General features: G+C 46.6%; 1 protein-coding gene and 1 long non-coding RNA gene across 4 annotated transcripts in view; both read left to right on the forward strand.

Annotated features, from left to right (window-relative positions):
* LOC134403141 (flavin-containing monooxygenase 5-like) overlaps positions 1 to 19988 on the forward strand; it is a 149704-nt gene extending 129716 nt beyond the window's left edge. For all 3 annotated transcript variants that reach the window (XM_063133252.1, XM_063133260.1, XM_063133267.1), the window contains exons 7-9: positions 6015 to 6367; positions 6824 to 6896; positions 19621 to 19988. In XM_063133252.1, coding sequence (XP_062989322.1) covers positions 6015 to 6367; positions 6824 to 6896; positions 19621 to 19963 — 769 coding nt within the window. In that variant the 3' untranslated portion in view covers positions 19964 to 19988. The remainder of the gene's footprint in view (positions 1 to 6014; positions 6368 to 6823; positions 6897 to 19620) is intronic.
* The window catches only part of LOC134403317 (uncharacterized), a 387709-nt gene extending 367081 nt beyond the window's left edge, over positions 1 to 20628 (forward strand). Inside the window, exon 2 of the long non-coding RNA XR_010025799.1 lies at positions 20001 to 20628. This is a non-coding gene — a long non-coding RNA (uncharacterized LOC134403317). The remainder of the gene's footprint in view (positions 1 to 20000) is intronic.
* The last annotated feature ends 476 nt before the right edge of the window (positions 20629 to 21104 follow it).

Below are 21104 nucleotides of genomic sequence, written 5' to 3' on the forward strand. Positions count from 1 at the left end.
AGAATTTGGAAGCTTTAATTGCATTAATATCAAGCTTACCAAAATAATTCCTCAATGTTTGTCTAATCACCATGCGTTGTTGGTCTATATTTCCTTCTAATATCGTTTTAGGATCTATTCCGAATTGTCTTAGTTTGGCTTCACACCTTTCTATCCAGTTGCCATGTGAGGGGTATTTTCTCTGATCTTTCACCACCAGCTTAACTAGGTTATTTGTTGATGTTTTCATTTTGAGGTAATAAAAAAACATGTTCCTCCAGATGGTATACTCTATTGGGAGCATCCCAACTTCCGCCCTCATATAACAAATGGGTGTGTCAGGGGGAAGACCCAACAATATCTGTAGGAATTTATTTTGGACCACCTCAAGTTGCTTTATATTATCGTTGGCCCAAATTTCTGCCCCATAGAATAACTGCGGCAAAACTTTTGCCGCAAAAACTTTACATGCTGGGGCTATCATTTGTCCTCCTCTTATTCTGGCGAATTTTAACACTGTCTGCATTGATCTATTTGCTTTCAATTTTATTGCCTCCATATGACTCGTCCATGCACCATTTTGTTTAAAAAATACACCTAAGTAGTTAAATTGATTTGTTTGTTCCAGATGGTGTCCATTTAATGTCCATTTATGTTTTTGTGGGCTTCTCCCAAAAACCATTACTTTTGTCTTCTGATAGTTATTGGTTAGTAATTCCTTCCTACAAATCTCACCAAATGCTTTGAGTGATCTTCGCATACCCACTAGGTTTTCTGATAATAATACCATATTGTCTGTGTATAATAAAATGTTCAGTTTTCTTGAACCTACTGCCACAGGGAAATTCTGTTTATTTACTAATTCACCAATGATATTATTTACATATATATTAAATAGAGTTGGAGCTAGCAAGCAACCTTGTCTAACCCCTAAAGATGTTTCTGTTTCATTGGATAATTGTCCACCTCTACCTACTTTTACCCGCATGGAGGTATTTGAGTAGAGATTTTTTATCAGCCATAAAAGGCGCCTGTCCATTCCGAATTGCCAAAGCTTATACCATAAACGATCCCTGTCAATACTATTATTATTATATTATTTATGTAGCGTATAGATGTTTCTTCGGGTATTTACAATATTTCTCCCTGAGGTGATTCAAAACAAAGCATTGGTCAATTGTCGATCTGCCGCTATAAAAGTCGGCTTGTTCATCACTTATAATATTATTTTGATGTACCCAATCTTCGACTTTATTAAGAAGGAACTTAGTATATATTTTTAAGGACACATCAAGCAAACTTATAGGTCGATAATTAGCTGGAGACATTTTATCACCTTTTTTTATAGATTGGAATATACTTTGTGCCCAACCCTCAGGAAATTTGCCATTCTGATTTATGTAAGAGAACAGTTTGGCTAGAATCGGGGCCCACCAATTTTCATTCTCCATAGACAGCTCTGAGGGCACCATGTCTTCCCCAGGTACTTTATTTTATTTTTTAATGTGAATATGAGTCGTTTTACTTCACTAGGGATTACATCTGGCCATAAATCTGTCTCCTGCATATTTAAATAAGGCAATTGTATGTTACTAAATAATCCCTCTGGGTTATATTTTTTTATATAATATTCCTCCCATTGCCTGCTCGGTATTGGGACTGCCGGGACATATATTGGTTCCTGTAATTTACATGCTACCAATTGCCAAAACTTAGATACATTTCGTTCTTTGACAGCTTGTTCAATATCGACCCATAACTTAGTTATAAATGCTGTTTGCTTGCTTTTAAGAAGTTTTCTATAACTACGTCTTTTCGTAACCATATCTATTAGGATCTGCGGCTGTTCCCCACGTTTGTATTGTCTACTCATAGCATTAAGCTCTTGTCTGCTGTGTCTGCACCCTGCATCAAACCGTTCTTCCGGGTGGGGTCTATGCTTGATTGGTGCAGAGGTTGAACACATTAAACCTATTTTTTCAATCATAATTTGAAAGTTTGCTATGATGTTTTGTGGCGATTTAAGATAATCTGATCTTGCGGAAATCCATTCCCAACTATGGAGTGTATCCCTGACCTTTTATTGTATAGTAACGTCCCATCTTATTCTACGTTTGCCCTGTTGAATATAGGACCATTGTTGCTTGTCTTCATGTTTCAGGTCCATAAGGCCTGATATTTCTGTTATTACTGGTTGGTGATCACTTGCCAGCTGGTTCCCTACTGCAAATTTCTTTACATAAGGGGCAAGCTGAATATTCACCATAAGGTAATCTATAACACTTCCCCCGTTCTTATTTGCAAAGGTATAATTAGCCGTAGTATCATCTGCCCCTGTACCGTTTAAGATATACAAATTGAATTTATACATTATTTTAAACAGAGTTGCTCCCTCATTATTGAACTTCAAATCCCTTGATTTCCTTAACGGTAAATGATTGATTTCCGCAATTGATAATGCAAATTTCTGTTGTGGACCAATGTATCCATCTCCTATTCTTGAATTAAAGTCCCCCATTACTACCATCACACAGTTAGGCATTGATTGGATAACTGAGTCCATCAGAGACTCAAGCATATCCCAGCTGTCAGAATCGTACATTGCTGAACCTTTAGGTGTAATATAGACATTAATACATACTAGGGTCAGATCTTTATGTTTAGTTATTTGGACTGCCTGCAAATTCTGTGCTGGTGTATATATTTCCCTGCAAAGACTGCTGGGTTATTAAGAGACTTATTGTGTATTTCTTCATCATCATCAACTGCACTGTGTATCCTCATATAACTAATCTGTCCTGTTTCTGAAGTAAACTTCTCTAACGGGCGACCATCCAATGCTCTCTTAACCACACTTATGTTTGGATATAGCGTATCAGTTTTACCTCTATTCGGTGTTGTAATTAAGTCATCTTTCTTAGATGAACCAATTGTGTCATCAATCACTCTCTGTGTGTTGTAAACATTTTGATTCCCTTTATCTTCTCCCTCTACGTCAGTTGTTTGATATTGACCTTCTTGAGTAATACGACTTTTTCCCTCTCTTTCCATTTCATCTTTCTTACGCAGATTTTGCTCCTTACTTCTCTCTGTGTATTGTTCTTGTATTATTGGAATTTTTTGTTTGAGCAAGTCCAATAGAATTGTCAATCCATCTATTATCCAATATTGTTGTTTGTGATCTAAAATTTAAATAATTAGAGTAAAGTAAATCAAAGGCCTTTTCAAATGATTTTAATGCCACAAATGTGCATTTGTAACATGACACAACTCCTCTCCCATGCCATCTTGTGAACAGCTTTTGTTGTTTAATGTATTCTAGAGGCTAAGCATTCCCTGTTATACTGCTACTGAAGGGGAGTCATCATGTAGTCTTCACGCACCATGCCAAATTCCTGAATGTTAGCAATGTTATGTTTTCCATATGACAGTACTCTGCCATTTCATGAATGTTTGCTCTTTTTTCTAGTTATGCAAAGTTTTGTGTTACCCTTTTCAATCTCTTGAATATGTACCTCCCCTTTTAAATAAAACTGCAAACAGCACCAAGCTGTTTCCTGAAGTGAGCCTTATCCTCTCTACTGAATGCTGTTGGAATATAGTGTTCCTGATAATCAAAGCTAATGAGAGCATAGCTTGAAGGATGAAACAGGACTGTCTCATTTTGTTTAATCATACAGGAAAGCCCAGACAGATTAAGAACTGAAGTGTCTAGAACAAGATGCTATAGGTCATTGGAGTATTTACAGCACCCACTGATGCTTTTCTCATGTTTCCTTATGGGCCTAAGAGTAAACCACACACTGGCTCAGTTCAGACAACACGTTCGTCAATGGTGAACTATTTAACTGACCATTGCTTAAACAGTCCCCCGTTGAATAACGTATCATCTGTTCAGCAAAAACCATGCCACAGATAGTTATTTCCCAGAAAAAAACAACTGAGATAACCAACAGTTTACAGAGTTGTTTCTCTGCACCATCATTCATTGTCATGTCGTGCGGCGAGCTCCATGGATTACTTCCTGTGTTGACAGTGTCGTGAGGCAAGAGCAGCAGAAACCCCTGCCACTTTTGACCAGCTTGCCTCTGTCAGCATGGGAAATAATCCCGTCCCTGGAAGTGCTTGAGCAGCCACTGATCATGCTGTCCCTTGGTGGGGCACAGCGATCAGAACTCCCCACACACTTCCTGGGATGGGCACATGCTGTCCCTGGGTGGGGCGCCACCAATCATGGTGCCCCACACATTCCTAGGGACATGCATGTCCCCTGCCCCACGATCCATCTGGAGAGCAACTCAAGAAGATAGAAGGAGCCCCCTCCATCCCCTCAAGCCGATCCCCAAATGGATCGTAGGGCAGGGGTGCTGAAGGACGTCTCCTGCAGCTGGATGTGCAACGTGAAACTGGGAGAAAACCCTCCTCCAATATGGGGGGGGGGGCAATGATCTCTCTGTTGAGTTACGGCTTTAAAAGCTGTTTAGTTATGGCACAGACTGGGATTCTGGCACATAACCTTTTGTGTTAAGTCTCTGTCTGGGCCTTCCAGAGACTAGCAGAGGTTGCAGCGGTTCTCAGCCAAGTCAGCAAAGACGTAAATTAAGAAAAAGATTCATGTAGGTTAAAATAAACCTTTTACTGGCAAATAGATATATAATTTAGTTATGGCAGTACAGATACAAATACTTACAAACAGTCAGTCAATACAGCTCACATCAAGTTGGGTAAGGGACATGGAAGTAGAAGTAAACATGAAAACACATTTACTTTTATAGACAACCTGTACAATGATGCAACTCCTTGCAACCCTTTATTGAAGACAATCAGTTAGACAATTATTCAATTATGACACTCAATGTCCAGGTGTAGAGTTGACCTTTAAGTTTCTGCTGAGTCTTCTGTTCTTCCAGATCTTCAGCAATTAACAAAGCAATGGAAAACATAACCAAGATCCATTCCATGATCCAACACTCTCTTGCAGCTGCATCAAGCAGAACAGATTCTTGCACCTCCTGTCCCCATTTGCCACAACAGAAGGGCATGGGATGTAGAAGCATCTCTCCTTCTGATGCAAAGGATTCCCCTTCTCTTCTGGTGAATGGGGACGGGAGGCGCAAGAATCTCCTTGTCACAGGTGGAGGAGAGATTGTTGGGTATGGTGCCCCTCCTTCCCCTTCTGCACCATGGCAACAGGGAAGGGCAGTGTTACTATAGCTGCCCACTTTCCTGTTGCCATGGCCCCAACAGGGAAGGACGCGTCAGTGCCAAGCTGTATGATGCCCTGACAAGGATGATGTTGCTCAGCTCTGACGTGTCCTTCGCTGGAGACTGGGTCTTGTGCCCTGACACTCAAGGAGACTGTTCCACAGCCTCTCGCATCTGTGGTGGGAGCAGCGCATGTTTCTCCGCACACTGCTGCCACAGAAGCAAGAGGCTGGGGAACAATCTCCTCACATGTCAGGGCACGAGATTCAGCCTCCAGTGAAGGACTCGTTGGCATCAAGCAATGTCCCCATCACCTGTCCCTGCGTGGCTGCCGGAGCAACGGTTCATTGTTTCCACATCCTGTCAGGAGGTGCACCACCTCTGCTGTCTCTCCGGCAACGGCTGCAGGCATCTCCACATGTTTCATTTCTTCTCTCCCCCTCCGCCCCTCCCCATGGCTCCCCGATAAGGTAAGCAGGTGTGGAGGGCAGGACAGGGACGACTATTCCACAGAGTGTGCATACTCTACTCCATGGAGCACTACTTCCATGTCATCCAAGTGTGGCATGAACTATTCACAAACTGTGGACTAAAATGTCGTCCGAACATACCCACTGTTATACTTCCTGAAGACATTCCCAAGGTCCCCTTAATACAGTTCTCACAGTATGCTATGCTGGCTTTAACCCTTCAGCACCTGCAGGCTTCTTGTTGGCAAAGTAGCTGAGTTACCAGAACCAGATTCTAAAGTGGAAAAACTAAGAGCAAATAACAAATTCTGATTGCATTATTTTCTAGTTATTTATTTATGTATTATTTATACCTTTCAGGTTTATGAGCCAGCATCCAACCATCAACGATGAACTCCCAAACTGCATCATTTCAGGGAGAGTGCTTGTGAAACCAAATATCAGTGAATTTACTGATACTGCTGCCATTTTTGAAGATGGCTCTAAGGAAGAAGATATAGATTTTGTTGTCTTTGCCACGGGATACAGTTTCTCTTTTCCCTTCCTTGGGAACTGTGTGAGAGTCATTGATAATCAGACCCCCCTATATAAATTTGTTTTCCCCCCTCATCTGGAGAAGCCCACACTGGCTATCATTGGTCTTGTCCAACCATTGGGTGCCATCATGCCCATTGCAGAACTGCAGGGCCGCTGGGCTACACGTGTGTTTAAGGGTAAGCTTCTTCATACTTCGTCTGGATGCTGCTGTTAATCTTATTATTTCAGAATTAACATCATGAGCCATAATGATAAATGAATATTGTCTGGACATGGTCGGTATTTATTTCCTGGTACTAAATGTTTTTAATTCAGCTCTGCAGTCTAGTTGATGGAGATAGAATAGTATTTGACCTAGAGCTGCCAACTGAGTAACCTCCTTATTTGAACTTCCTCTTTCTATTGGAAAACTCAGAAACATTGGTCCAGGAAATAATCAAAGCCTAATAATGTACACAGAACAGCTCAGACAAAAAGAGAGTTCTGTCCAGCTATGGTGATGAAGTTCTGATTTTGTTGAGCTCATGATAGCATCAGGATTTTTTTCACAGTGCCTTTTGTCTTCATTGAACACTTTTTCCATCTGCCTCCATCCAAAGTATTGCCTCTTCACCTTTGCCTCTGTTTTCTAGGACTTTCTAAGCTACCATCAACATGTGAGATGATGTCTGAAATTACTATGAGCAAAGCATCCATGGCTAAACGGTAAGTGACAGGCATAACTTGAATGCTGCTTCCTCCCACTCTTGCTGTTACCAAGTGGTAATATGGATCAAAATCAAAGTGTAAAATCAATGACTTCTCATGATAAAAATAATGTAAAAAATTAAGGTGCTAACTGTACATCAGAATATAGTAGCCTGTAAGGGGCCAAGGTGAAGCAAAAAACTAGTTTTCCCTTAGCAACTACTACAATCTTGTCTTAAATGAAAATTGCCTCTTCTTCTTCTTCTTCTTCTTCTTCTTCTTCTTCTTCTTCTTCTTCTTTTCCTTTTTTTGGTGGGGGTGCTTCTAGACTCCTTACTACCTTTTTAAGCATTGGAAGCCTTACTTGTTGGCTCAACTTTAAGATCACTTAGACTTGTGGGTGTGAGGGATAAGGCCTTCTCAGTAGTCAGAAGGGATGTGCAGTTAGTTCCCTCAATTTGGGTTTTTTAAAAAGGCTTTGAAAACCCATCTGTTTCCCCCCCCCCCAAAAAAAAAATCAGTACAATTTTATGCATGTATACTCAGGAGGAATGCAGGAAGAGAAGGGGAAACGCTGTGAGGGAGTGAAAAAACAAGCAGAAGGCAGGGGTGGAACCAAGGATAACCTTGCAAAATATTATTTGTATATAAAAGGATTTAATGAAGGTACCTACGCGTTTCGGACAAAAAAGTCCTTCCTCAGGGTTTATTCAACAAGGTTTTTACAGTTGTCTGCCTATAATATATATAAAAATATAATATAATATATTTATTTGTTACCCACCTCTCCCTCTGGATAAAGGCGGGGTACAACACAAATAAAACCACCATAAATTACATACAACTAATTCAAACGTTTAAAATCAGTGCATCATTAAAAGCAGCACACCGTTAAAACAGGCATCTTAAAATTCAACTGGGTAGGCCTGCTGGAAGAGATCAGTCTTTATGGCTTCCTTAAATTCTGGAAGACTGTTAAGTTGACGAATCTCTCCTGGCAAGCCATTCCACAATGATTTCATTGAGCAAACAACTGTAAAAACCTTGTTGAATAAGCCCTGAGGAAGGACTTTTTTGTCCAAAACGCATAGGCACTTTCATTAAACCCTTTTCTATACAAATAATATTACTCAGAAGGAAGCTATATTCACTTCAATGGGACTTACTCTCAGGAAACTTTGTATAGAATTGCAGCTGTAATGCATGTATTTTATTGGCCATGCTGTTTTTTCATGTTCTATTGCTTTGGCTATGGTTGAGTTTTATAAAGGTTGAATTGTGGTTTACTGTATTTGAACTTTAAAGTTTTATTATAATTATTGCATCTTCATTTTTATATTTGTATTTTGTTTGCTGCCTTTTGGTGGCCTGGGTCCAGAAAGATTGCTTATATTTTAATTAATAAATTAAAACACACACCAAAGTGTGTTTCCCCCTGCAACAAAATGCAAGGAGCTCTGTAGCTGCCTGAATTTATTAGGACTGTGGCTCACCCTAAAATCCTTATGCCAACTTGCTTGCTCTGCTGTCTTTCAAACTAATACAAAGTTCGTTCTCCTTGCAGAAGAGATTCAGGGAGGAATCCTATGCCTCCCAGGCAGCATCTGGGGGACATAGGATATTTTGGATTCCTTGTTCTGAGGCTCTGAGCCAGGAAACAGAGCTCCCTGCCTCCTCCCCTGCCCCCTTGCAGCCAGTATGGAGAGGCTGCTCCTTCAGGCTTGCAAACGCAAGGCGGATGCAGGGATCCAAGCTACCCCCAGTCTCCTTCCCTCACCCTTCCCTCACCCTTGCCTGGACAGAGAAAACACCTGCCTAGCTAATGGTATTGGATACTTGTAAATCTCCAAATTTAGAAGCTTATGAGTATCTAGGGCAGATCCAATAGGACTGTGCTCTTAGAGAGCAATGCTGTGGTCCTTGGAAATATGCAGGGTGGGAAGACGGAAGGCAAAGATCGCCACTGCTTCTTCTCCTGCTTTGATAGGATTGCACCCTTAGTAGAATCTAATTCATCCCTGTCAGCTCTAAGTAGTTCTAACTCCAAATATTTACCACTTTCTGCAGCTTAGATTGGTCAGGACTTTAACCAGCCCAAAGTAAAACAACCTGTGGGTTGCAGTGACTATAAAGAGGTGGACACCAATATTGGATGAAATACTGCTACAACCTTTATTAAATACTACAGCCTTAAGGTTAACTGGTGGGACTGTGGGTTCTATCTCCCCACCCCCTTGAAGGTTGGAATTAGATATGACCAGGGTGGTTCACCTATGGAGAAGCAAAGGGGGGAGCAGAAGAGGGGGGAGGGGGAGGAGGGGAATTAGGGGAGGGGAGGGAATAAAATTCTTGTTTGTTAGTTGGTTTAAGTTTAAGTTAGTCATGATGTTTATGTGGGTGTGCACAAGGGATCTACAAAGAACAAAACAAATACGTTATGGAGAAGAAAGTACGTATCTCAACACTCAATGTGAAGGGGCTAGGGGCAGTTGTAAAGAGGAAGAGAATAGAACAGTTGTTAAACAAAGATGGGGCGGATTTTATCTTTCTACAGGAAACACATCAAACTAAAGAAGGATTGAATGAGTTAAGGTTAAAGTGGGCAGTGCTATATGAGAAGTCATTGGGGACATAAAAAAATGGTGTAGCTATAATTATCTCGAAGAAATGTGGATTTAATGTATTAAAGAGTAAAAGGGATGGGAAAGGGAGATATGTTATGGTACAGGGGCAAATGGTGGGGGAGTATTACACTTTAGTTAATATTTACGCCCCTAATGAGAAGCATAGGGCCTTCCTAGACGAGGCCTTAGCGCGCCTTCTGTCCCGGCTTCCCTGCTGTGCGTCCAGATGATGCACAGGGGAGTCCGGAGACAGGCCACGCTGAGGCCTCCTCCAACGCGCCATAAGCGAATTCGCTTATGGCGCGCCTTTTCGGAGCTGGGGAACGTCTAGGGACTTCCGCAGCTTTTCGCGGCTCCTCGCTTACTCGCGAGGAGCCACGAAAAGCCGCGGACCTGGCACAGCGCCTATAGTAGCGCTGTGCCCATCGGCGGGGGGGGAAGGCTGGGAGGGTGGGTGCCAGGGTGGGTGGCACAGGGGGAGGGCGGGTGCGATCGCGCCGCGCGCCGCGGCATGCAGCGCGATCGCACCCGCCCTCCCCCCGTGCCACCCACCCTGGCACCCACCCTCCCAGCCTTCGCCCCCCCCAGTAAAAAAACCCCCCAAAACCCACTTACCTCTCCGGAGTCTTCGGGCCGCACCCGGCCCCTTTAAAATTAAAAAAAAAATGGCGGACGCCGCAGGGACACGACGTCCCTGCGCGTCATGTGTCTAGTAGCCTGGGGGAGGCGCGCTAACTTCAGCGCGCCTCGGCCCCGCCTCCCTGCCGGCATAAGCCGGCAGGTCTAGCAAGGCCCATAGTGAGCTTTATAGGGAAGTATTTAGAGAAATGGAAGAAATTAAAAAAGGGCATGTAATAGTTGCTGGAGATTTTAATATGGTGATGGATAACATTCTTGATAAGTCAAACCCCACCGCTCGAGAAAGAAGGAATAATATTACAAGTTTAAATAAAATGATAAAGGAAAGGGATTTGACAGATGTTTGGCAATTGACGAGGGGGGAGTGAATTAAAATACACCTTTTACTCATCCATCCATAAAAGTTTTTCAAGGATAGACTACATTTTTGTTTCAAAAGAGCTAGCAATAAAAGTGTGTAATACAGAGGTAGAGGTAATTAAGGTAGCTGACCACGCATTGGTAAACATGGATTTTAAAGTGAAGAGAGACTACAGAGAAGCTAATAGATGGAAGTTAAATACAAGAATATTAAAATATGAAAAGATAGTGGAGAAGATGGGGAGAGAGCTACAAGAGCTATGGGAAATTAATGATAATGGGGAATATCCCCCAACAGTATTATGGGATACAATGAAGGCAGTAGCTAGGGGGATCTGCATCAGAGAAACTTGTGAGCTATAGACTTGAGGAAGGGAAGCAAGATCTAGCTTGGACCACAATCTGTCCTTACCTTGCCCAAATCTCTCAGTGAAGGTACCAGGAGTGCCTAATCAAAACCTAAACTGCCACCACATAGGGAAATAGGTGTCATGTAGAATGGTGCCGCCACTGCCATCCACTATGCCAGTGTCTTAAACCCTGTTGTGAGAGTTCACTTGGAGCAGCCCAGGGTTTTCCTCACTCTGCAGTGGATTTAGGCAGTTGATTCAATCCAACGTGAGAAATTCAATGCCCAACATGAGCACGGTAGCAGTGGCACCAGTAGCAATACTATTTTGGTTCATATTTTTCTTTACCACCGATTATCAGGGAAGTGGGAATGTAGAAAACAAAGAGAATCATGTGAATTAAAGGTTGAGTGAGCAAACTTAAATTAGCTGCACATCAGCGGGCCATGTAAAAAAACTGATCATGCTTCAAATGAAAGAAAATAACAGAAAACTGGAGTAAGAGAAAGAGAAAGAGAAGCAGGAATGTAAAACATTTAAATGGAACCCATCTTAATGGCTGGGTTTAAAGCTAAGTATGAGCTGAGGAAATGTTCAAGGTTATTGGTGCATACCAGGGGTGTACAATCTCCGGCCTGACAGCTACATCCAGCCCAAGAGACACCCCAATCTAGCCCACGGAGTCTCTGCTAGTTTCTCCAGGGAGAAGGGCTTAGAGTCTAAGCCCATCCTCTGAAAGAATCCCTTCAGAGGGTATTCTCAGCTGTTAGGTCAGATAGAATCATAGAATAATAGAGTTCGAAGGGGCCTACAAGGCCATCGCATCCAACCCCTGCTCAATGCAGGAATCCACCCTAAAGCATCCCTGACAGATGGTTGTCTACCTGCCTCTTGAATGCCTCTAGTGTGGGAGAGCCCACAACCTCCCTAGGTAACTGGTTCCATTGTCATACTGCTCTAACAGTCAGGAAGTTTTTCCTGATGTCCAGCCGGAATCTGGCTTCCTATAACTTGAGCCCGTTATTCCATGTCCTGCACTCTGGGATGATTAAGAAGAGATCCTGGCCCTCCTCCGCATGACAACCTTTTAAGTATTTGAAGAGTGCTATCATGTCTTCCCTCAATCTTCTCTTCTCCAGGCTAGGAGCAGGGATGCCCCTGCTAATGCATGCCAGTAGTGGAAATCCAGCTGTAATCTCTGATCTGAGATGGGAGATAACATCAGAAATGCTGGGCGGTGAGATTTGTCTGCACAAAGGAGAATGGCTGCTCTCCTTGGCAAGGGCCAATTCCCAAAATGGAAGGAGGCAGGGTGGGTAAGCCATTGGACAAATGAAGCAGACCCAACTTCACCCTATTGAGGGAAGGAGGTATACGGCAAGCAAAGACAAGACAGAACTGATGTAGTCCCCATCGCTTTTCCTATCCGGGAAAGCTGCCAGATGACTTGACAAAGACAAATGAACACAGTTGGTATCTTAGCAACAATGAGTTTATTGCAGTTACAGACTTGGGAAGCAAGTGCAGGGGAAAAAAGGGCTTGAAAAGCAAAAGCCAAAAGAAAGACGTAGCAAGGCAAGGTGCAGGCTTACAGCGAGGTCAATGTCCGGTCCGAGGTCCAAGGAGCGTGGCAAAGCGGAGGCACAGTGATTCAATCCTAGGTCAAGCACAGCCGACAGTCAGCAAGGTCCAAAGATACAGTCCAAAGGTCACGGGAGTAGGCACGGGCAAAACATCGTCAAGAGCAGTCCAAGGTCGCAATAGGAATCTAGAAGTCATCAGGCGTGGTCACGGGGTCCGGGAGTCAAGGCTGGGTTCAGGAACTCGGTATCTGGAGCAAGGTGTGTGGTCAAGAGATCTCAGAGCCAAAGCTTCTGCCGAAGAACTCAGATAATCTCTGACAATTTGGCAGGGCTCCTGGCTGCTCTTTTATCCTCAGTCAGAGTGCTGAGTCAGAGTTCCGCAGCTGATCTCTGATTGCCTGGCGTTTCTGTTGGAGACGGCTAGACCGGCGTCGGGTGGCCTTCTCCTCCCGTAACTGGCTGAAACCGGGCTTGTCCGTCTCCTCCTCAGATCCCTGCGGCTCCTCCAGAGTCTTTGCCGGCATCAGGCCCTCAGAGCCGGCAGAGGTTCCTGCTGGCCTTGGCTCCTCTCCCTGAGGCTCTGCCACAGCCTCTGCCAGTCTATTCTCATCTCCTGAGCCAGGCCCCTCTGCACTGGGTCCAGCCTCTGCCAACTCCCCCTCATCTCCTGACTCCATTTCCATGCAGGGCATGACACTACTCCCCCCTCCATTATCCCCTTCCCCCGAACCCTGAGGGCCCGGCTTCCGGGGATAACGGCGGTGGAAGTCGCGAACCAAGATGGGAGCGTGGACCTCTGAAGCTGGTTCCCATGATCGCTCCTCAGGACCATAGCCCACCCAGTCAATCAGATATTGTAGTCGACCACGGTACCTTCGGGAGTCCAACACCTGTGCCACCTCAAATTCCTCTTCCCCATCCACGAGTACTGGAGCAGGAGGAGGCCCTGCCCCCGAATCTGGCCGCACCCCAGTCGCCGGGACTAGCAACGATCGGTGGAAGACTGGGTGTATCTGTAATGTCCGAGGCAGCTGTAATCTGAATGCCACTGGGTTGACCTCTGCGGTTATTAGGTACGGCCCTATAAACCGAGCGTCCAGCTTCCGACACGGGCGTTGCAGAGGCAGATTTCGGGTCGACAGCCAGACTCGGTCCCCGACCTTTAAGGGAGGTCCCTCCTGTCGCTTCCGATCCGCCCCGGCCTTATATGCTTCTTTGGCCACCTCCAACTGCTCTTGAAGCAATGCCCGAGCTGCCTGCAATTCCCGCAACCACTGGTCTGCTGCAGGAACCGCCGAAGAAGGCACGACTGCTGGAAACCATCGAGGATGAAACCCCCCTGTCGTGAAAAAAGGGGTCTGCTGGGTGGAGGCGTGGACCGAGTTGTTATATGCAAACTCCGCCAAGGGGAGCAACTCCGCCCAGTCATCCTGCTGATAGTTTGTATAACAGCGTAGGTACTGCTCCAGCGTGCCTTTAGTTCGCTCCGTCTGACCGTCCGTCTGGGGATGGTATGCTGACGACATGTGGGCCTTGATATCCAACAGCTGGAGGAGACTCTTCCAGAACCTAGCCGTAAACTGCACTCCATGGTCTGAGACTATTCCCTCTGGGAGGCCATGGTACCTGAACACCTGATTTACAAAGAGCCTCGCCGTTTCTTTTGCCGTGGGCATCCCTATGCAAGGTACAAAATGGGCCATCTTCGAAAATAAATCTACTACCACGAAGATGGTGGTATGGCCTGCAGACAGAGGAAGGTCCATTATAAAATCCATTGAGATCACCCGCCAGGGACCTGAAGGAGTCGCCAAGGGGTGCAGTAGCCCTGCCGGCCGCCCCCGCAAATCCTTTGCTCTGTGGCAGACTGGGCAGCTTTGCACATAGCGGCCAACATCCGCTCGGACCCGAGGCCACCAAAATTCCCGAGTCAGGAGGTGCAGCGTTTTGCAGAACCCAAAGTGCCCGGCAGGCTTTGAATCGTGGCACAGGTGAAGCACCGAATCCCGACAAGGCCCTCCTGGTACATAAAGACGGCCACGGTGATACAGAAGGCCGTCCTGCATGACGAACGGAGTTGGCGGGTCATCCCTGGCGTGTGCTGCCACCAAAGAGTCCCGCGCCTGGAGGTCCCGAATTTGCTCGATCAATGGGGCAGCCGCAAAATGTTCCGGACGCAGAATTGTTGACCTCTTCTCTTCCCCAGGCTGTGTCGCATATTCAGGCTTCCGGGATAACGCATCCGCCTGTCGATTCTGGGAGCGTGGGATGTACTTCAGCTTAAAGTTGAACCGGACGAAGAACAAGGACCATCACTTCTGACGCTGCGTCAATTTTCGTGCAGTCTGCAAATACTCCAGATTACGATGGTCCGTTCTCACCTCCACCGGGTGCGCCGCTCCCTCCAGCAAATGCCGCCATGCCTTAAAGGCTGCCTTAATGGCCAGCAGCTCCTTCTCCCAGATGGTGTAGTTACGTTCTGGGGGCGTGAGCTGTCTGGAGTAAAAGGCACAAGGCGACAGCCGAGATGCCTCCTTGTTTGGCTGCAGCAGCACTGCTCCGATAGCGACGTCCGAGGCGTCCGTCTCAACTATGAAAGGGGTCTGAGGATCGGGATGCTGTAAAATTGGAGACGAGGTAAACTTAGTTTTCAGTTTTTCAAAGGCCTGCTGGGTGCTCATAGTCCACTGGAACGGGGCCTTACCACGGAGCAACTGTGTGATAGGCTCAGCGAGGGTTGCAAAGTCGGGAATGAATCTCCGATAAAAAATTGCGAATCCTAAGAACCGCTGAACCTCCTTCCTGTTCCTCAGAGGCTGCCATGATAACACCGCCTCCACCTTTGCTTGGTCCATCTCCACCCCTCTTGCTGAGATCCGGTACCCCAAAAATTCCACCTCCGTCAAATCGAACTCGCATTTTTCTAATTTTGCATAGAGGTGGTGTTCTTGGAGTCTCCGAAGCACTGCCTTCACATGGACGTCGTGGATGGTCTGGTTCGGGGAGTAGATCAAAAAATCGTCCAGGTAAATTATCACGAACCGATCCAAGTAGTCTCGGAACACATCGTTCACGAAGTGTTGACACACGGCTGGGGCATTGCACAGGCCGAACGGCATGACCGTATACTCGTACTGGCCGTATCGGGTCATGAAGGCAGTCTTCCACTCATCCCCGGGTCGGATGCGCACCAAGTTATAGGCTCCCCTTAAATCCAGCTTTGTAAAAACCCGAGCATGGTGAAGACGTTCCAACAACTCCGGGATCAAGGGTAGCGGGTACCGGTTGCAGATGGTAATTCTGTTCAAAGCTCTGTAATCATTGCAGAGCCTGAGTTCACTAGTGTTCTTCTTCTTTACAAAGAGGACCGGGGCCCCTGCCGGCGACGTGGATGGACGGATGAAGCCCTTCCTCAGGTTGGACTCCAAAAAGTCCCTTAGGGTGGCCAGTTCCAGTTCCGACAAAGAATATAGGCGCCCCGCCGGTATAGGGGCTCCTGGGACTAAGTCTATGGCACAGTCATACGTCCGGTGTGGAGGCAGTCGCTCAGCTTCCTTTTTGCTGAAGACTCCCGCAAATTCCTGATATTTTGCGGGTAGGCTGCCAGCAGGTTCTTGGGGGGGTGTTTCTGGGGCGGCAGGGATCCGTTCGGGCCAGCAGTGCTCCTGACAGTAGGGCGAGGCAAACAGCACTTCCCTCTGAGCCCATGATATACAGGGGTTGTGCTGGGTCAGCCAGGGCATCCCAAGGACCAGCGGGAAGTGTGGGACAGTGGCCACGAAAAACTGGACCTGTTCTACATGGCCCTGAATCTCCATAGTCAGCACCTCCGTCTGTTGGGTCACGGGGCCTGACTTTAGGAGCCGTCCGTCAATGGTCTCCACCGGCCGGGGTTCTTCCAATTGCTGCAACGGGACCTGGTGCTGGGTGGCAAACCCCAGGTCCATAAAGCTGTTGGACGCCCCAGAGTCAATCATGGCCCCTACTGACATCACCGGGCCCTCCCGTCCCCTAAGGGTAGCTGTGACCAACAGCGTATCCCTTCGGGGTTCTGACTGGGGTGGGGTAGTGGCTAACGCAGGTTCTCCCAGGCTTTTAACCCCAACTAAGCCTGGGAGGGTCCGTTTCCTGGCAAGGGGCCCCCTCGCTGCTTGAGAGGACACACATGGGCAAAATGGCCCCCCTGTCCACAGTAGAGGCAAAGGCCCCCTGCCCTCCTCCGCTCTTTTTCTGCTGCTGACAGATGTGGACATGCTCCTCCCAGCTGCATCGGCTCCTCTGGTGGGCTAGGTACAGGAACCTTGGTCGAGGCTACGGATGTCTCTGGAGCAGCTGCAGGTCCCCTCAAAGCCCACCCTTCCGACCTGGGTGGGTTCTGTAAGCGGGCTAGCCTGCGGGCATTCAGCCTGCCATCAATCCGTGCAGCCTGTTCCATGAGCAGAGCCAAAGACTCAGGTGGAGCAGCTCGAGCCAATTCATCAAGGATAGCGTCTGAGAGTCCATATCTATACTGGGCTTGGAGGGCGCTATTGTTCCAGGTGAGGTCCTGAGCGATGAGGCGGAACTCAGTGGTATACTCCCTCACTGAGCCCTTTCCCTGGTGCAGGTGATGGATGAGCCTTTCTGCTGTTTCTACCTCAACTGGATCTCCCCAGGTAGCCAGCAATTCTTTTAAAAAATTGTCCAGCTGGTTCAGAAAAGGGTGGTCTTGGAGCAGATACGGAGTGGCCCATCGCTGCGTTGGTCCAGACAGGAGGCTGATGACAAACGCCACTTTCTGCGTGTCTGTAGGGAAATCCTCTGGCCTGAGCTGGAAGTGCAGCCTGCACTGGGCTAAAAAACCTTCCAGCTCCTGCGGCTTGCCAGAGAATTTTTCAGGCAGGGCAGCCAAACACTTACACCTTCGAGGGGTGGGTGGGGGTTGGGCTGGTTGTGCTTGCAATACAGCGACGGCGGTCTGTAACTGCATAACAAGATTCTCCAATTGCTGGTTCTTTACTAATAACTCTTCCATTGCTCTTATCTTTGTCAGCCAGGTCAGAGATTATTCTGTCCGGGAAAGCTGCCAGATGGCTTGACAAAGACAAATGAGCACAGCTGGTATCTTAGCAACAATGAGTTTATTGCAGTTACAGACTTGGGAAGCAAGTGCAGGGGAAAAAAGGGCTTGAAAAGCAAAAGCCAAAAGAAAGACGTAGCAAGGCAAGGTGCAGGCTTACAGCGAGGTCAATGTCTGGTCCGAGGTCCAAGGAGCGTGGCAAAGCGGAGGCACAGTGATTCAGTCCTAGGTCAAGCACAGCCGACAGTCAGCAAGGTCCAAAGATACAGTCCAAAGGTCACGGGAGTAGGCACGGGCAAAACGTCGTCAAGAGCAGTCCAAGGTCACAATAGGAATCCAGAAGTCGTCAGGCGTGGTCACGGGGTCACGGAGTCAAGGCTGGGTTCAGGAACTCGGTATCTGGAGCAAGGTGTGTGGTCAAGAGATCTCAGAGCCAAAGCTTCTGCCGAAGAACTCAGATAATCTCTGACAATTTGGCAGGGCTCCCGGCTGCTCTTTTATCCTCAGTCAGAGTGCTGAGTCAGAGTTCCGCAGCTGATCTCTGATTGCCTGGCGTTTCTGTTGGAGACGGCTAGACCGGCGTCGGGTGGCCTTCTCCGCCCGTAACTGGCTGAAACCGGGCTTGTCCGTCTCCTCCTCAGATCCCTGCGGCTCCTCCAGAGTCTTTGCCGGCATCAGGCCCTCAGAGCCGGCAGAGGTTCCTGCTGGCCTTGGCTCCTCTCTCTGAGGCTCTGCCACAGCCTCTGCCAGTCTATTCTCATCTCCTGAGCCAGGCCCCTCTGCACTGGGTCCAGCCTCTGCCAACTCCCCCTCATCTCCCGACTCCATTTCCATGCAGGGCATGACATTTCCATTGGAGGAACAATGGGGGGTAGGCCAGCCCAGCTTCGCTGCATGTAGGGTTTCCATACCCACCCTACCTAAAATTGGTTCTGCATCCCTTGTGTAAACTTTGTACCTGGCACAAGTGCCCTCTGTGAAGCTATACCAATGGCATTGCAATCCAGCTTTTGCTGAGAAGACCTATGCTAAGATTAATGTTAATGGAGAAAACCTCTTGAGATCATGGCTGGCACAAGATCTTCTGCTGCTTAAGGTGGAAAGATGCACTGTCTTCCTCTTCCCTCAATCAGCTGCTGCCATCACTGTCTATTTCCCCCTCAATGGCTTGTTCTGCGGAATCCTTCCTCAGATGTGACCCTGGAGATCAGCACAGGCAATCTCCACAGTCACCTGAACTAGAGTGCCTGAAAGCGAAGTATTTGGGCAGGGTGTGCTCTCTGGAGAGCTCTGTTCCCAGAGATGGTTTGGGTCCAGGCTACCTGCAGGATCGCCTTCTCCTGTACAATCCACCCTGCACACTCAGGTCCTCTGGGAAGAATCTACTTCAGCTAGTACAAACTAGATTAACAACTGTTACCCAGAGGACCTTCTCTTCCGCTGCTCCCAGACTGTGGAATGTCCTGCCAGAGGAAATTCGTCAACTTGACGGTCTTTTAGAATGTTAAAAAAGCAATAAAGACTGATCTATTCTGGCAGGCCTATCCAGTAAAATTTTAGAATGTTTTAAAGACGTTTTAATGTTTTAAAGTAATGTGTGGTATGTTTATAATCAGTTTTAATGTGCATTTTTATATCATGTTTTTATACTGTTTGTTTTATACTTTGAATGGTTTTAGTTTTTGTGAACCTCCCAGGGAGCTTCGGCTTTTGGGTGGTATAAAAATGCAATAAATAAATAAATAAATAATCCCTCCTACCTGATACCTCACTTTGAGACATCTCAGAGTGCAGCAACAGGTGGGCAATGCTCCAGATAGCCATGCCAGCTGTGCTCTAGAGGATAATGTGGGTCAATGCCTTGCTCTGAGGATGCCTCAAACAAAACATTGCCCCACAACAGAAAGAGAGTAAGGCATAGTATGGTAGCAGGTCATGCAACCTTCCTGACAGTGGGGAAGGGTACAAGATCTGCCACCCTTCTGGTTCTGCTACCTGAGGGTTCACTCCACCTCATGGGGAGGCCAGCTCTGGAGAAAACCTTCTTACTACCACCCTCATTGCCTTCTAGGTTATTTCTTCTATTCAGTCAAATAGTTAGTAAACTGCACTTCTGTTTTCTTTCAGGTATGTGAAAAGCCAACGCCACACCATTCAAGTGGACTACATTACATACATGGATGAACTGGCTTCTCTGATAGGTGCAAAGCCCAACATATGGTCTCTGTTTCTCACAGATCCCAAGCTGGCCTGGGAGGTTGTGTTTGGGCCATGCACCCCATACCAGTACCGCCTGCGTGGACCAAGGAAATGGAATAGAGCCAGGGAAGCTATCCTGACCCAGCATGACCGGATCCTGAAACCCATGAGAACTAGGGCTGTTCACATCTCAAACATTGATTTGTTGCATCTTTGCTTTATGCTGGTTGGCCTTGTGGCTCTCTTTGCTGCAATTTGTGCTTATTTTTAAGTACAAAAGATCAATGTTAAATTCGATGTACCAGCAGTCCTATGGCTCGTAGATGGTACTCCAACTTCAGACCCAGGAGTATGAGCTCCCAGCCCCATCACAGTTGATGCAAAGAGAACCGCACTGGCTGCCACTCCAAGGTCACAAAAGCAACCTTGGAGAGGAGGGAAATGGGGTGGTTCTGTGGGCGGGGAGGGGACTGGGGAGGCCAGCTTGCAAAGAATCCTCTTGCTTTCCCAGCCTCCTTCCCTCCCACTCTGCAGAGCCCCAGCTAGATGGGCATAAAAGTTCATCTAGCAAAAATGCAGATTGGGAGGAACACGGAGGCAAAGATTGCCTCCATTCTCCTCCCACTCTGCACAGGATGTCCATTAGCCTCCAAATTCAAAGGCTGATAGCATCCCAATAGAATTGCACCCTTAATCTGTGTGCCTTTTATGATTCATCCTGTTTAAGTCTGCACTTAAATTGTTGTGGAGAAAGCCTTGGCACATGTACTTTCCCATTCCCCTATAATTAACATGAGCCTATTTTGCTTCGTGATAACTTTTTTATTATTATTATTTTAAATCATTTCCCCTGGTGCCCTGAAATCAGGAAATATATAACTTGGAACGCCTCTGGAAATTGAATTTTGTTCTGCAATAAATTTTTTGTAAACCAAAGGATGATACAGCTGGATATGAATATGTAGTGACAGTGACTCCAAAGAAGGAGCCAAAGTACTCCACTAGTGGCTGAATGGAGGGAAGCAATCCTGGGGCACACAAATAAGGGACAGAAACGAAGAGTAGTGACTATTTTATATCACTGTACACTCCACAGCCGCACACTATGTTTACAAAAGCAAACAGAAAAAGAACTCACAACGCTTTCCCTAGGATCCTTATAAAACGAGTTGGAGGACCGAAAGTACGATGGGCCATCTCAGCGAACTACAGGGGAGGAGGGCCGATCATGCACTGCCTCGCCCCATTTCTAAAAAAAACCCAAGTCTTTAACTGCGAAGCTTCGCAGGGTGAACCATCACCACCCCTGTCCCAGTGCATTTTCCACATTTCTTTTAAGGTCATGCCTACTCAGGAGGAAGAGCATAGAGTTAAATGGGACCTCCCTCCCCCTTTATTTATTATTTATTTAT

This window comes from Elgaria multicarinata, chromosome 1 (genome assembly GCF_023053635.1).
Source record: "Elgaria multicarinata webbii isolate HBS135686 ecotype San Diego chromosome 1, rElgMul1.1.pri, whole genome shotgun sequence".
NCBI classification, from domain to species: Eukaryota; Metazoa; Chordata; class Lepidosauria; order Squamata; family Anguidae; genus Elgaria; species Elgaria multicarinata.